At 46.5% G+C, this 13,701-nt stretch overlaps 1 protein-coding gene across 1 annotated transcript in view; it reads right to left on the bottom strand.

Annotated features, from left to right (window-relative positions):
• Positions 1–13,701, bottom strand: part of znf576.1 (zinc finger protein 576, tandem duplicate 1) — a 45,836-nt gene that overhangs the window by 10,778 nt on the left and 21,357 nt on the right. Inside the window, exons 11-19 of the mRNA XM_080767301.1 lie at positions 13,698–13,701; positions 12,895–12,904; positions 12,619–12,816; positions 11,352–11,687; positions 10,937–11,153; positions 7,622–7,975; positions 4,653–4,736; positions 1,113–1,296; positions 357–546 (exon numbers count right to left, since the gene is read on the bottom strand). The exon at positions 13,698–13,701 is cut by the window's right edge and continues 285 nt beyond it. Of these exons, the coding sequence (XP_080623427.1) occupies positions 357–546; positions 1,113–1,296; positions 4,653–4,736; positions 7,622–7,975; positions 10,937–11,153; positions 11,352–11,687; positions 12,619–12,816; positions 12,895–12,904; positions 13,698–13,701 (1,577 nt within the window). The remainder of the gene's footprint in view (positions 1–356; positions 547–1,112; positions 1,297–4,652; positions 4,737–7,621; positions 7,976–10,936; positions 11,154–11,351; positions 11,688–12,618; positions 12,817–12,894; positions 12,905–13,697) is intronic.

The following is a 13,701-nucleotide window of genomic DNA, read 5'->3' as shown; positions in this document are numbered from 1 at the left end:
AGTTTAAAGTCTCATTTCTAATGTCATAATATTCTTTTTGGAAAATTATGGTCCCATTTATTAAAAAAATGACCATAAAGTCGCGTATGTTCTGAGGGGCGTGGCTACCGTTACAGTCTATGATAGGGATTTCCCACCCACTCGAGTCAAAATAAAAACCAACGAAGAAGAAGGGGGAAGTCCCGCCTCGTTGTCTGGGCCAGCCAATGGGCCAGCTGGCCTGAACTGGGCCAAAACGGATCTAGAAAGATGGCGACTTCCATTGCAAGGACTGACAGGCTTCATTTTACGTTCACGTTAGACCCGCGGAACGCTTTGTCCATATTTTTTACAGTCTATGATGCCCACACACGGACCTTCAGGGTCCCCATGGCGATGTGGATGCCCACGTACTGCGCCACCTCCCTGGCGGTGGTGGGCTGACTGGGCAGCTTGGAGAGGCCGTTGGTGCTCCGGGCGATCTCCACCCACGTGTCCCGACCGAAATACCCCGAGAAGTACTCCATGGGCTCTCTGGGACGGGCCGGGCTTCCTGGAGGAGACACGCTGGAGAAGACACACAATTAACAAGTTAAGCAAAAAAAAGGAGAAGCAAATATATGCAGTAGGCCTGGAACGGAGTCAGCTGAGGTGGTTCGGGGCATCTGGTTGCGAATGCAGTGAGCACTTACTATGAGACCTAGCAGATCATGTCTGTCTGTCTGTGTGTCTGTCTGTCTGTGTGTCTGTCTGTCTGTCCCGCTTTTGTGCCCATATATGGAGCTGAGTGATTTGTTTGTGATTGATGCAAGTGTCTGTCCCGCTGTTACGTCACCATGACTCAGCCATAACCATATAAGGAGTCCCCAAAGCAGCGATACGTCCAAAACCCAAATATGTACGAGCTGCGTTCGCTTCCCGCGTTTGCGCGTCTTACTGGTTAGGAATGGATGCCTCTCGGGCGCCTCCCTATAGGCAGGGCCTCGACGCACGTCCCACTGCCTGGCTGTCCCCAGAGTGACAGCCAGGCAGTAACAAACCCATTATTTTTTTTGCCTTCTCTCGAGATACACACACCCCCTATGTTGTCATGTACCCGCGTGTCTCCAGGGGGCACTGTGGTTGTCGTGTACCTGCGTGTCTCCAGGGGGCTGGCGCTGTGGTTGTCGCGGTGATACGAGGCCATGGTCTGTGTCTCGCGGTCAGGCGGACGGTCCGACAGATCGCACACATCACCGTCCTCCTCGTCTGAACTCTGCAGGAGGAAGTCACGCAGCTGTGGAGCGCTCTGCCACTCGGCATCCGTCTCCTCCTCCCCTACGAGAACAATATGAAGACATTATGACATCTACTGTATATCCTCCCCTACGAGAACAATATGAAGACATTATGACATCTACTGTATATCCCCTACAAGAACAAGATGAAGACATTATGACATCTACTGTATATCCTCCTCTACGAGAACAATATGAAGACATTATGACATCTACTGTATATCCTCCCCTACGAGAACAATATGAAGACATTATGACATCTACTGTATATCCCCTACAAGAACAATATGAAGACATTATGACATCTACTGTATATCCTCCCCTACGAGAACAATATGAAGACATTATGACATCTACTGTATATCCTCCCCTACGAGAACAAGATGAAGACATTATGACATCTACTGTATATCCTCCTCTACGAGAACAATATGAAGACATTATGACATCTACTGTATATCCTCCCCTACGAGAACAATATGAAGACATTATGACATCTACTGTATATCCTCCCCTACGAGAACAATATGAAGACATTATGACATCTACTGTATATCCTCCCCTACGAGAACAATATGAAGACATTATGACATCTACTGTATATCCTCCTCTACGAGAACAATATGAAGACCTTATGACATCTACTGTATATCCTCCCCTACGAGAACAATATGAAGACATTATGACATCTACTGTATATCCTCCCCTACGAGAACAATATGAAGACATTATGACATCTACTGTATATCCTCCCCTACGAGAACAAGATGAAGACATTATGACATCTACTGTATATCCTCCTCTACGAGAACAATATGAAGACATTATGACATCTACTGTATATCCTCCCCTACGAGAACAATATGAAGACATTATGACATCTACTGTATATCCTCCCCTACGAGAACAATATGAAGACCTTATGACATCTACTGTATATCCTCCTCTACGAGAACAATATGAAGACCTTATGACATCTACTGTATATCCCCTACGAGAACAATATGAAGACCTTATGACATCTACTGTACATCCTCTACGAGAACAAGATGAAGACATTATGACATCTACTGTATATCCTCCTCTACGAGAACAATATGAAGACATTATGACATCTACTGTATATCCTCCTCTACGAGAACAATATGAAGACCTTATGACATCTACTGTATATCCTCCCCTACGAGAACAATATGAAGACATTATGACATCTACTGTATATCCTCCCCTACGAGAACAATATGAAGACATTATGACATCTACTGTATATCCTCCCCTACGAGAACAATATGAAGACATTATGACATCTACTGTATATCCTCCCCTACGAGAACAATATGAAGACATTATGACATCTACTGTATATCCTCCTCTACGAGAACAATATGAAGACATTATGACATCTACTGTATATCCTCCCCTACGAGAACAATATGAAGACATTATTACATCTACTGTATATCCTCCCCTACGAGAACAATATGAAGACATTATGACATCTACTGTATATCCTCCCCTACGAGAACAATATGAAGACATTATGACATCTACTGTATATCCTCCCCTACGAGAACAAGATGAAGACATTATGACATCTACTGTATATCCTCCTCTACGAGAACAATATGAAGACATTATGACATCTACTGTATATCCTCCTCTACGAGAACAATATGAAGACATTATGACATCTACTGTATATCCTCCCCTACGAGAACAATATGAAGACATTATGACATCTACTGTATATCCTCCTCTACGAGAACAATATGAAGACATTATGACATCTACTGTATATCCTCCCCTACGAGAACAATATGAAGACATTATGACATCTACTGTATATCCCCTACGAGAACAATATGAAGACCTTATGACATCTACTGTATATCCTCCCCTACGAGAACAATATGAAGACATTATGACATCTACTGTATATCCTCCCCTACGAGAACAATATGAAGACATTATGACATCTACTGTATATCCTCCCCTACGAGAACAATATGAAGACATTATTACATCTACTGTATATCCTCTACGAGAACAATATGAAGACATTATGACATCTACTGTATATCCTCCCCTACGAGAACAATATGAAGACATTATGACATCTACTGTATATCCTCCCCTACGAGAACAATATGAAGACATTATGACATCTACTGTATATCCTCCCCTACGAGAACAATATGAAGACATTATTACATCTACTGTATATCCTCTACGAGAACAAGATGAAGACATTATGACATCTACTTTATATCCTCTACGAGAACAATATGAAGACATTATGACATCTACTGTATATCCTCCCCTACGAGAACAATATGAAGACATTATGACATCTACTGTATATCCTCCCCTACGAGAACAATATGAAGACATTATGACATCTACTGTATATCCTCCCCTACGAGAACAATATGAAGACATTATGACATCTACTGTATATCCTCCCCTACGAGAACAATATGAAGACATTATGACATCTACTGTATATCCTCTAAGAGAACAATATGAAGACCTTATGACATCTACTGTATATCCTCCCCTACGAGAACAATATGAAGACATTATGACATCTACTGTATATCCTCCCCTACGAGAACAATATGAAGACATTATGACATCTACTGTATATCCTCCCCTACGAGAACAATATGAAGACATTATGACATCTACTGTATATCCTCCCCTACGAGAACAATATGAAGACATTATGACATCTACTGTATATCCTCTACGAGAACAATATGAAGACATTATGACATCTACTGTATATCCTCTACGAGAACAATATGAAGACATTATGACATCTACTGTATATCCTCCTCTACGAGAACAATATGAAGACATTATTACAGCTATATTCTCCCCTACAAACACAATAGAGCGTCGCAGTCCCGCCCCCTTTCATGACGACGCCAGGCCCCAGGAAATAATTTCCGCGGTCAGCGTCAGTCCACCGCCCGGCCTTCGCTTTCTAACCGTATTTAATTAACCTTGAATCCTCAGAAACTACCCGTATAATCAAGCAATATTATACGAGAGGGTGTGGTTTAACTTCAGTGATGCCTGCGGATCTCGACTTCGTCTCGTTCCTTGCGCATAACTGTCGCGGCAATAATCATGTTAAACCAGACCCTCACGTGTAATATTGCAATTCTACAACAGTTACCCTTAAAACTAAGAATGTAGTCACTACGACCACGGATGTCCCAAGAAACTAGCTAGCCTATAGCCACCGAGTTTGCTAGCGCTCTGGGAGAACAGAGCTGCTGAATATTATTTGTTTTGATTAGGTGGTGAATGGTGCTGGTTTGACCCACGGCTAGAAGCCGTTTCAACCAATCAGATTGCTTCCTCGAAACGACCTGTTGTAGAATGTACCTTCGTCCATGTTTTCATAATGGTCGAAGCGTCCGCCGTGGAGCCCCGCCTCCTCGCTGTCTTCAACCTCTGGACTGCAGTCATCTGAAGCAGAACAACACAGAGTACAGTCATTCTGTATGCATTTTTACACATTTTATAAAAAAAAAAATCCTATCTCGTCTCAGTAATAAATGTAACTGTGTGGGTTTTGTCTGCCCCAGGTCTCTCGAGTCTAGTCGGGACTTGTGTCGCGATCACAACAGCAGCGACTGAACTATGGCCTTTGTCCAATGGAAGCCAGTGACGAACTAGCCTCGGAAACCCAGACGTTTTTATTTCCAGGGAGGAAAAAAAAGTCTGGGTCCAGATGTAATTTCCTGGGGTTTATTAGGACTATAGTAAATAATAAATAAATAAAAATACATATTTAGCATGCTCGAATGCCCCCGCCCCCCTGTACAAAACAGCTAAAATCCCTAAAACGAAAGAAAGCAGCAAATAAATAAAAAAGTGTGTGTGTGTGTGTGTGTGTGTGTGTGTGTGTGTGTGTGTGTGTGTGTGTGATCCGTTTGCTGCTTGCTTATGCATACTCTTAACCGTGTGCGCTACTGAAAGGTATGTATATTAGCAAACAGTGACAGGGTGAGGTCACACTGTCACAAACACTCATCTTTTACTTTCTCTAATAACAACCTAAAACATGAACCTTGGTTGAAAAAAACTAAAGTTGACAAAACTTTTAGTTAGTTTAGTATTTGACACTTTTGGCTGTTGAGAAACAGCTCATAAAACATTATGTTAAGTGTCCATGACAACAAAAATGTATGATGTGGAGACAATAAACACTATTATTATCATTATTATCCATTTGCTCGGTAAAATATTATCAGGGGCATATTTAGAATGTTTGCAGGCTTGAGTATGTTGAATCTACTTTGCATCAATGAGGATTTAGTTGACACAATAAAATAAAATGGCGATAGTATAGACTTTCGTGGTTGTTTTCGTCTCAGATTTAGTCCGACGGAGCGTCACAGTATAACTCTATGGGGACACAGTATAACTCTATGGGGACACAAAAGCGACACAAAAGTAGGACCCGGAAGTATCTCAGGAGGGGGGCGCTCACGTCACAGCTAAAATACTAAATAGGTGTGTAACTGTCCCAGAACGAAAGACAGTGGTTTCAGGTATAAACTTCAATTATATAAAATATGGTTTTTATGATGATCATACTTGGATAAAAAGGTTGATTTCATTATGAATAAATAGAATTTAAGAATGGCAACAAATATGTCAAAGGGTTATATTACAAGGTAAAAATACACCCTTTGAAGGGAGTCACATGATCAGAGTTGTCACGTCATTCACATGACGTCACCACCTGTCAGTAAAGGGTCAGAGGTTGAACGGACTTCCTGGAGAAAAGTTGTATGTTTTGGGAACGTCAGAGAGAGAGAGAGACGATATTAATCAATCTGCACGTGGTTCAAAGGCTCACGGTACTGGAGGAGTTGAAAGTCGCATGACAAATAAAACCAATATCAGACATCTGTATGATGCGTGGACATACTTGAACCTGTACAGCTACACCCCAGGCTAGTGACGAACTGACGCTTGTTGCTTGTAACCTTTGACGTCCCGCGGCTACGATACGAGTTATGGGGAAGTAAACCGAAGAGGGCATGCAGTGTTGATTGTGACAGCAATATTCTATTTATTTATTTTTTAGACTCTTGAATAGTTTTCATTTAGTTGTAGTACATGTACACAATTATATCAGTCTTGTGTATGCCCTGTTTCGGATTATGCCTCCGGTGTATGGGGGTTTTCCGAACAATGAAAGTTGTAACACAGATCAAAATAGAGCCATACGGTCATTTCTTGGAGTTCATAAGCTCACGCCTATCTCGGCTATTAGTGGCGATATGGGATGGATGCCCGCAAATATCAGACGCAAAGGGGAGATGTTGAGACTTTGGAATAGACTTGTTAATATGTCCGATGACAGACTGACCAAAAAGATTTTTAACTGGGACATTTCTAATGGTTACCCCTGGGCAAATTAAGTAAAGTCTTTATTCTTTAAGAATAATTCATCATTTATTTATTTAAATAGACTACGCTGTAATATTCATGAAATACAGAACTGTATGTTACTTGGGTATAAGGAGAGTTGGGCGCCTTTGGTGCATGACACAAAAATAAAGAAATCTATCTATCTATGTAGTCACATTTTAGTGACCTATTAGTCTAGTTTTAGTCGACTAAATATCATAAGATTTTAGACTAAATCTACAGTCGACTAAATTGAATTTCGGTGGGCCTTGATGTCGTCGTAATGACTGATTTTACACTTGCTGAAAATAGCCGATCTACAAGCTCACAATGCGTCGCAGCATGCAACCAAGTGTAAAATGACTTGTACTGGATCTCTTGTCCACTAGTCGCTTCCTAACATTTTAGTCTAGTTTTTATTAATATTTCTAATATTTATTCTCAGTTTTAGTCGTCATAGCTTAGTTTTCATTTAGTTTCCATTGAGTTTGTCAGTGAAAAAAGGTAGTTTTTTTTTTAATCCATTGAAACCTGAGAACAGATTCTACAAAATAATGTCATCTAAGTCCTGACAGTTTTCTGAAAAATCGTTTTTTTATGTCAGTCGTTCTCAAACCATTTAATGTCAAGGACCCCCAGAATTATAAGTATTTGGCCACCGACCCCCATCTCAAAATATGTTGTTCCAGGGACCCACCAGAAGCAAATATTTGAGTATTATATTCCAAAGATTTGCTCCACATTTTCAAGATTTTTCAAAAAAGTTCAGATCTACAAGCACCGAGTGCCGCGCTACGAGCTTGTAGATCTGCTATTTTTCAACAGCTAAAGTTTAAAATAATGTTCAAAGTGGTTCAAATCCATAAGGCGTCCCGAGGTGTAAACAGGTTCAAATAAAGCTTATGACGACGACAACAACAACAACTTACTAATGTCATCATCGGCGGCAGAGTGGCGATGGGCGCGGCGCGGGGCGCTGCCGCCAGTGGGCGTGGCTCCCAGTAGCACCTCCCTCTCCTCCTCCTTGACCGGGTAGAAGATGCACTGCCTGCTGTTGACCAGGTCCGCCGGCGAGCTGTAGGGGTCACTGTTGCCCAGGTCCACTGACGAGCTGTAGGGGTCACTGTTGCCCAGGTCCACTGGCGAGCTGTAGGGGTCACTGTTGCCCAGGTCCACTGACGAGCTGGAGTAGGCGTCGCTGTTGCAGAGGTCGGTGCAGGCCGCCGCGTTCTCCGCCGGAGGAGCGCTGGACGACGGGTCGCTCTCCGCTGCTCCTGGAGAAACTAACGGCGAGGCATGCCGAATCGGTCAAACAACAGTTTGTTGTTGAGGCAAAGACTACAGGCGAGGCATTCCGAATCGGTCAAACAACAGTTTGTTGTTGAGGCAAAGACTACAGGCGAGGCATTCCGAATCGGTCAAACATCGGTTTGTTGTTGAGGCAAAGACTACAGGCGAGGCATTCCGAATCGGTCAAACATCGGTTTGTTGTTGAGGCAAAGACTACAGGCGAGGCATTCCGAATCGGTCAAACAACGGTTTGTTGTTGAGGCAAAGACTACAGGCGAGGCATTCCGAATCGGTCAAACAACAGTTTGTTGTTGAGGCAAAGACTACAGGCGAGGCATTCCGAATCGGTCAAACATCGGTTTGTTGTTGAGGCAAAGACTACAGGCGAGGCATTCCGAATCGGTCAAACAACAGTTTGTTGTTGAGGCAAAGACTACAGGCGAGGCATTCCGAATCGGTCAAACAACAGTTTGTTGTTGAGGCAAAGACTACAGGCGAGGCATTCCGAATCGGTCAAACAACAGTTTGTTGTTGAGGCAAAGACTACAGGCGAGGCATTCCGAATCGGTCAAACATCGGTTTGTTGTTGAGGCAAAGACTACAGGCGAGGCATTCCGAATCGGTCAAACATCGGTTTGTTGTTGAGGCAAAGACTACAGGCGAGGCATTCCGAATCGGTCAAACAACGGTTTGTTGTTGAGGCAAAGACTACAGGCGAGGCATTCCGAATCGGTCAAACAACAGTTTGTTGTTGAGGCAAAGACTACAGGCGAGGCATTCCGAATCGGTCAAACATCGGTTTGTTGTTGAGGCAAAGACTACAGGCGAGGCATTCCGAATCGGTCAAACAACAGTTTGTTGTTGAGGCAAAGACTACAGGCGAGGCATTCCGAATCGGTCAAACAACAGTTTGTTGTTGAGGCAAAGACTACAGGCGAGGCATTCCGAATCGGTCAAACAACAGTTTGTTGTTGAGGCAAAGACTACAGGCGAGGCATTCCGAATCGGTCAAACAACGGTTTGTTGTTGAGGCAAAGACTACAGGCGAGGCATTCCGAATCGGTCAAACAACAGTTTGTTGTTGAGGCAAAGACTACAGGCGAGGCATTCCGAATCGGTCAAACAACAGTTTGTTGTTGAGGCAAAGACTACAGGCGAGGCATTCCGAATCGGTCAAACAACAGTTTGTTGTTGAGGCAAAGACTACAGGCGAGGCATTCCGAATCGGTCAAACAACAGTTTGTTGTTGAGGCAAAGACTACAGGCGAGGCATTCCGAATCGGTCAAACAACGGTTTGTTGTTGAGGCAAAGACTACAGGCGAGGCATTCCGAATCGGTCAAACAACAGTTTGTTGTTGAGGCAAAGACTACAGGCGAGGCATTCCGAATCGGTCAAACAACGGTTTGTTGTTGAGGCAAAGACTACAGGCGAGGCATTCCGAATCGGTCAAACAACAGTTTGTTGTTGAGGCAAAGACTACAGGCGAGGCATTCCGAATCGGTCAAACAACAGTTTGTTGTTGAGGCAAAGACTACAGGCGAGGCATTCCGAATCGGTCAAACATCAGTTTGTTGTTGAGGCAAAGACTACAGGCGAGGCATTCCGAATCGGTCAAACAACAGTTTGTTGTTGAGGCAAAGACTACAGGCGAGGCATTCTGAACCCTGACCGCTTTCCTGACAGCTCCGGTTCAGCCTCTCTCTTTTTGTTACTCTACGGTTAATACCTATACTCAGGGGAGGATTATCCAACGGGCCTGTTGGGCCCAGGCTCAGGGGCCCCTGAGCTTGAGCGTCCCAAAAAAAAAGGGGTAACAGTGAATAACAGTGACACACACGGTCCTGTCACTGTTATTGATAATGGGCTTATTCATTTGTGTCAATAAAAGAACCCCAAAAGTTCTAAACCATCATGATAGTGTTTAAACCCTCAGTTTGCATTTATTTGGCTTAGTTTTTGGCTGTTTATTATTTTTAAGCAATCCCTTGCTGTAAATTCTGAATATCGCAGGCCTAGATGTCATAGGGGCCCTTTTGCATGATGGTGGCCCAGGGGCCCATCATTTCTAGATCCGCCTATGCCTATACTGGAGATTTCTGTAGTTTGGCATAGAGTGTTCATGCATGTGTGGTGTGGTGGTGGTGGTTAGTTACCTGCAGCAGAGCAGTCCTCTGCTCTCCACTGGGTGTGTCTGTGTGGTGTGGTGGTGGTGGTTAGTTACCTGCAGCAGAGCAGTCCTCTGCTCTCCACTGGGTGTGTCTGTGTGGTGTGGTGGTGGTGGTGGTTAGTTACCTGCAGCAGAGCAGTCCTCTGCTCTCCACTGGGTGTGTCTGTGTGGTGGTGGTTAGTTACCTGCAGCAGAGCAGTCCTCTGCTCTGCTGCAGGTACACTGGGTGTGTCTGTGTGGTGGTGGTGGTGGTGGTTAGTTACCTGCAGCAGAGCAGTCCTCTGCTCTCCACTGGGTGTGTCTGTGTGGTGTGGTGGTGGTGGTTAGTTACCTGCAGCAGAGCAGTCCTCTGCTCTCCACTGGGTGTGTCTGTGTGGTGTGGTGGTGGTGGTGGTTAGTTACCTGCAGCAGAGCAGTCCTCTGCTCTCCACTGGGTGTGTCTGTGTGGTGTGGTGGTGGTGGTGGTTAGTTACCTGCAGCAGAGCAGTCCTCTGCTCTCCACTGGGTGTGTCTGTGTGGTGGTGGTGGTGGTTAGTTACCTGCAGCAGAGCAGTCCTCTGCTCTGCTGCAGGTACACTGGGTGTGTCTCTGTGTGGTGGTGGTGTTGGTGGTGAGTTACCTGCAGCAGAGCAGTCCTCTGCTCTCCACTGGGTGTGTCTCTGTGTGGTGTGTCTGTGTGGTGGTGGTGTTGGTGGTTAGTTACCTGCAGCAGAGCAGTCCTCTGCTCTCCACTGGGTGTGTCTGTGTGGTGTGTCTGTGTGGTGGTGGTGTTGGTGGTTAGTTACCTGCAGCAGAGCAGTCCTCTGCTCTCCACTGGGTGTGTCTCCCAGGAGGAGCCTGCCTGGGGAGAGCCCCGAACTGAGCCTGCTGCGAGGGCGGCGGAGGAAGAGGAGGAGGAGGATGGATCATCTCCTGCTTCACCAGAACACTCCTGACATGCTGGGAGCTCTGCTCCATCTGCCTCTTCATCACCTGGCCTTCCTCGTCCTCGGGGTCCGTGTCCTGGGATGGGAACGACACAGCGGTCAGTCAGCGCCACAGTCCGATAACACCCCGATAGGGCCCTGGGCCCGATCCACCTCGATAGGGCCCTGGGCCCGATCCACCCCGATAGCCAGGGCCAGCGGTCAGTCTCAATGACAGGGGGTCAGGTTGTCAGGGTGTCAGGGGGTCAGGGGGTCCCGAGCCGGTCAGTCTCACCTGCGGTGCGCTGTGGAGGCTCCTGCAGTGTCTGGCGGTCAGGAACCTCTCCGGGACGAGGCCAGGCGAGGAGCGGGACTGCAGGTCAGCCTCTGTGTCCAGCTCCTCCTCCTCCTCCTCCTCCCCCACGCCGGTGGTCACCGACTCCAGCTCAAACACCAGCTGCTCCTGTTCGGAGGAGGCGTGCTCCGACGGAGGAGGAGGAGGAGCCGAGGAGGAGGGCGTGGCCGTGGCTCTGGTGGGCCGCGCGGCCGCGGTGGCAGCAGCAGGACAGAGGCCGAGCCGCAGCGGCGGCTGACCTGCGGCCATCTCCGCCTCATCGTCGTCGGGTGGCGGCTGTCACGATGACATATTTAAATACATTAATAAGGGAACATTCCCTGCCTGAGGGCTAGGGGTGTAACGATAATAACATTCCCTGCCTGAGGGCTAGGGGTGTAACGATAATAACGTTCCCTGCCTGAGGGCTAGGGGTGTAACGATAATAACATTCCCTGCCTGAGGGCTAGGGGTGTAACGATAATAACATTCCCTGCCTGAGGGCTAGGGGTGTAACGATAATAACATTCCCTGCCTGAGGGCTAGGGGTGTAACCATAATAACATTCCCTGCCTGAGGGCTAGGGGTGTAACGATAATAACGTTCCCTGCCTGAGGGCTAGAGGTGTAACGATAATAACATTCCCTGCCTGAGGGCTAGGGGTGTAACGACAATAACATTCCCTGCCTGAGGGCTAGGGGTGTAACGATAATAACATTCCCTGCCTGAGGGCTAGGGGTGTAACGATAATAACATTCCCTGCCTGAGGGCTAGGGGTGTAACGATAATAACATTCCCTGCCTGAGGGCTAGGGGTGTAACGATAATAACATTCCCTGCCTGAGGGCTAGGGGTGTAACGACAATAACATTCCCTGCCTGAGGGCTAGGGGTGTAACGATAATAACATTCCCTGCCTGAGGGCTAGGGGTGTAACGATAATAACGTTCCCTGCCTGAGGGCTTTTGTGCGTGGTTCTACCAGAGGATAGTTCATATTGTTTTTTGCTGATGGGTTCCACAGATGGATCAGGCAGAGGCTCTGGTCTGCTAACGCACGCACGCACGCACGCCTGAAAATAGCCAATCTACAAGCTCACAAAGCGTCACATTGCAGATCGACCATTTTCACTGCTTGACTAAAGTGTTTCTGCCCAACAGCAACAATATGCAATGTGATAAATTAATCAATCAATCAATCAATCAATCAATCAATCAATCAATCAGTCACCTGACGTTCCACCTGGGCTCCTCCCTTGGCGGTGTGTCCGTCATCGACGCTCCTCCGCGCCACGCCGTTCCTCTTCTGACGCCCCCCTCCTCCTCCTCCTCCTCTCCTCCCCCGGGCCCCGCCCCTTGGCCCCGCCCCCCGCATGGCGTCCGCGGCGGGGGCGGGGCTCTGCTGCACGGCCGTCTCCTCCTCCTCCTCCTTGACGTCGGGCTGCCCCCCCCCCATGGAGCAGGATGCAGTCTGGGAGGTGGAGTTCATCTCCGAGGGCCCGCCCACCGACTCGCCCCTGGAACGCCATTGAGTTATTTTAGTCATAAGTCTTTTAACCCATTCTGACCTGAGATCAGATTCATACGAGGTTTCCACTAGGACACACACTGGTCTGATCAACCCATTCTGACCTGAGATCAGATTAAAAAAATGTCAGTCGCTCTTCGATTTCTCAAAAATAGCAGACCTACAAGCTCGTAGCGCGCCACTCGGTGGCGCGCTATGAGCTTGTAGATCTGCTATTTTTCAATAGCTAAAGCACGACATGATGCCAACACCAAAATGGGTTCCCGTTCAGAATGGGTTTTAAATAACATTTCATTCAGTTTTTTGTCATAGTATAGTCATCTGAAATGTTTCAGTTTTAGTCGACAACATATTATTTTGTCAGGCCTTGATGCGCGGCCATAAGGACTGATTTTACATCGGGTTCCATGCCGATAAAAAAATATACAAGTTCACGAGTCTCGCTGCGGCGTTTTGGCCACAGAGTGACTGTCTTTCCGTCGTCACACATTCATTCACAACAGAGGATGTTCAATAAATCATTAGAAAAGTGCAATCTGCCATAGCAGGAACTATTAGCAACCAAAGAGCTTGGACCTGAATCTGCTAAAGAGTCAAATAAATACTTTCTGAAACGTCTATGGGAGAAAAGTTTATGGGGAAACCCTCTTCTGGGCCCCTCGTCGGGGGGCGGGACCGCGGCGCTCTAGAGGTCGTAGGGGGCGGGACCGCGGCGCTCTAGAGGCCTTTCTGGGCCCCTCGTAGGGGGCGCTCTAGGGGCCTTTCTGCTGAATCCACCTTACCTGG

Source organism: Protomyctophum bolini (genome assembly GCF_963924005.1).
Source record: "Protomyctophum bolini genome assembly, chromosome: 7".
In the NCBI taxonomy this organism is placed as follows: Eukaryota; Metazoa; Chordata; class Actinopteri; order Myctophiformes; family Myctophidae; genus Protomyctophum; species Protomyctophum bolini.
Note: the sequence above shows the minus strand (reverse complement) of the source record. Positions and strands in the feature narration are given on the sequence as shown.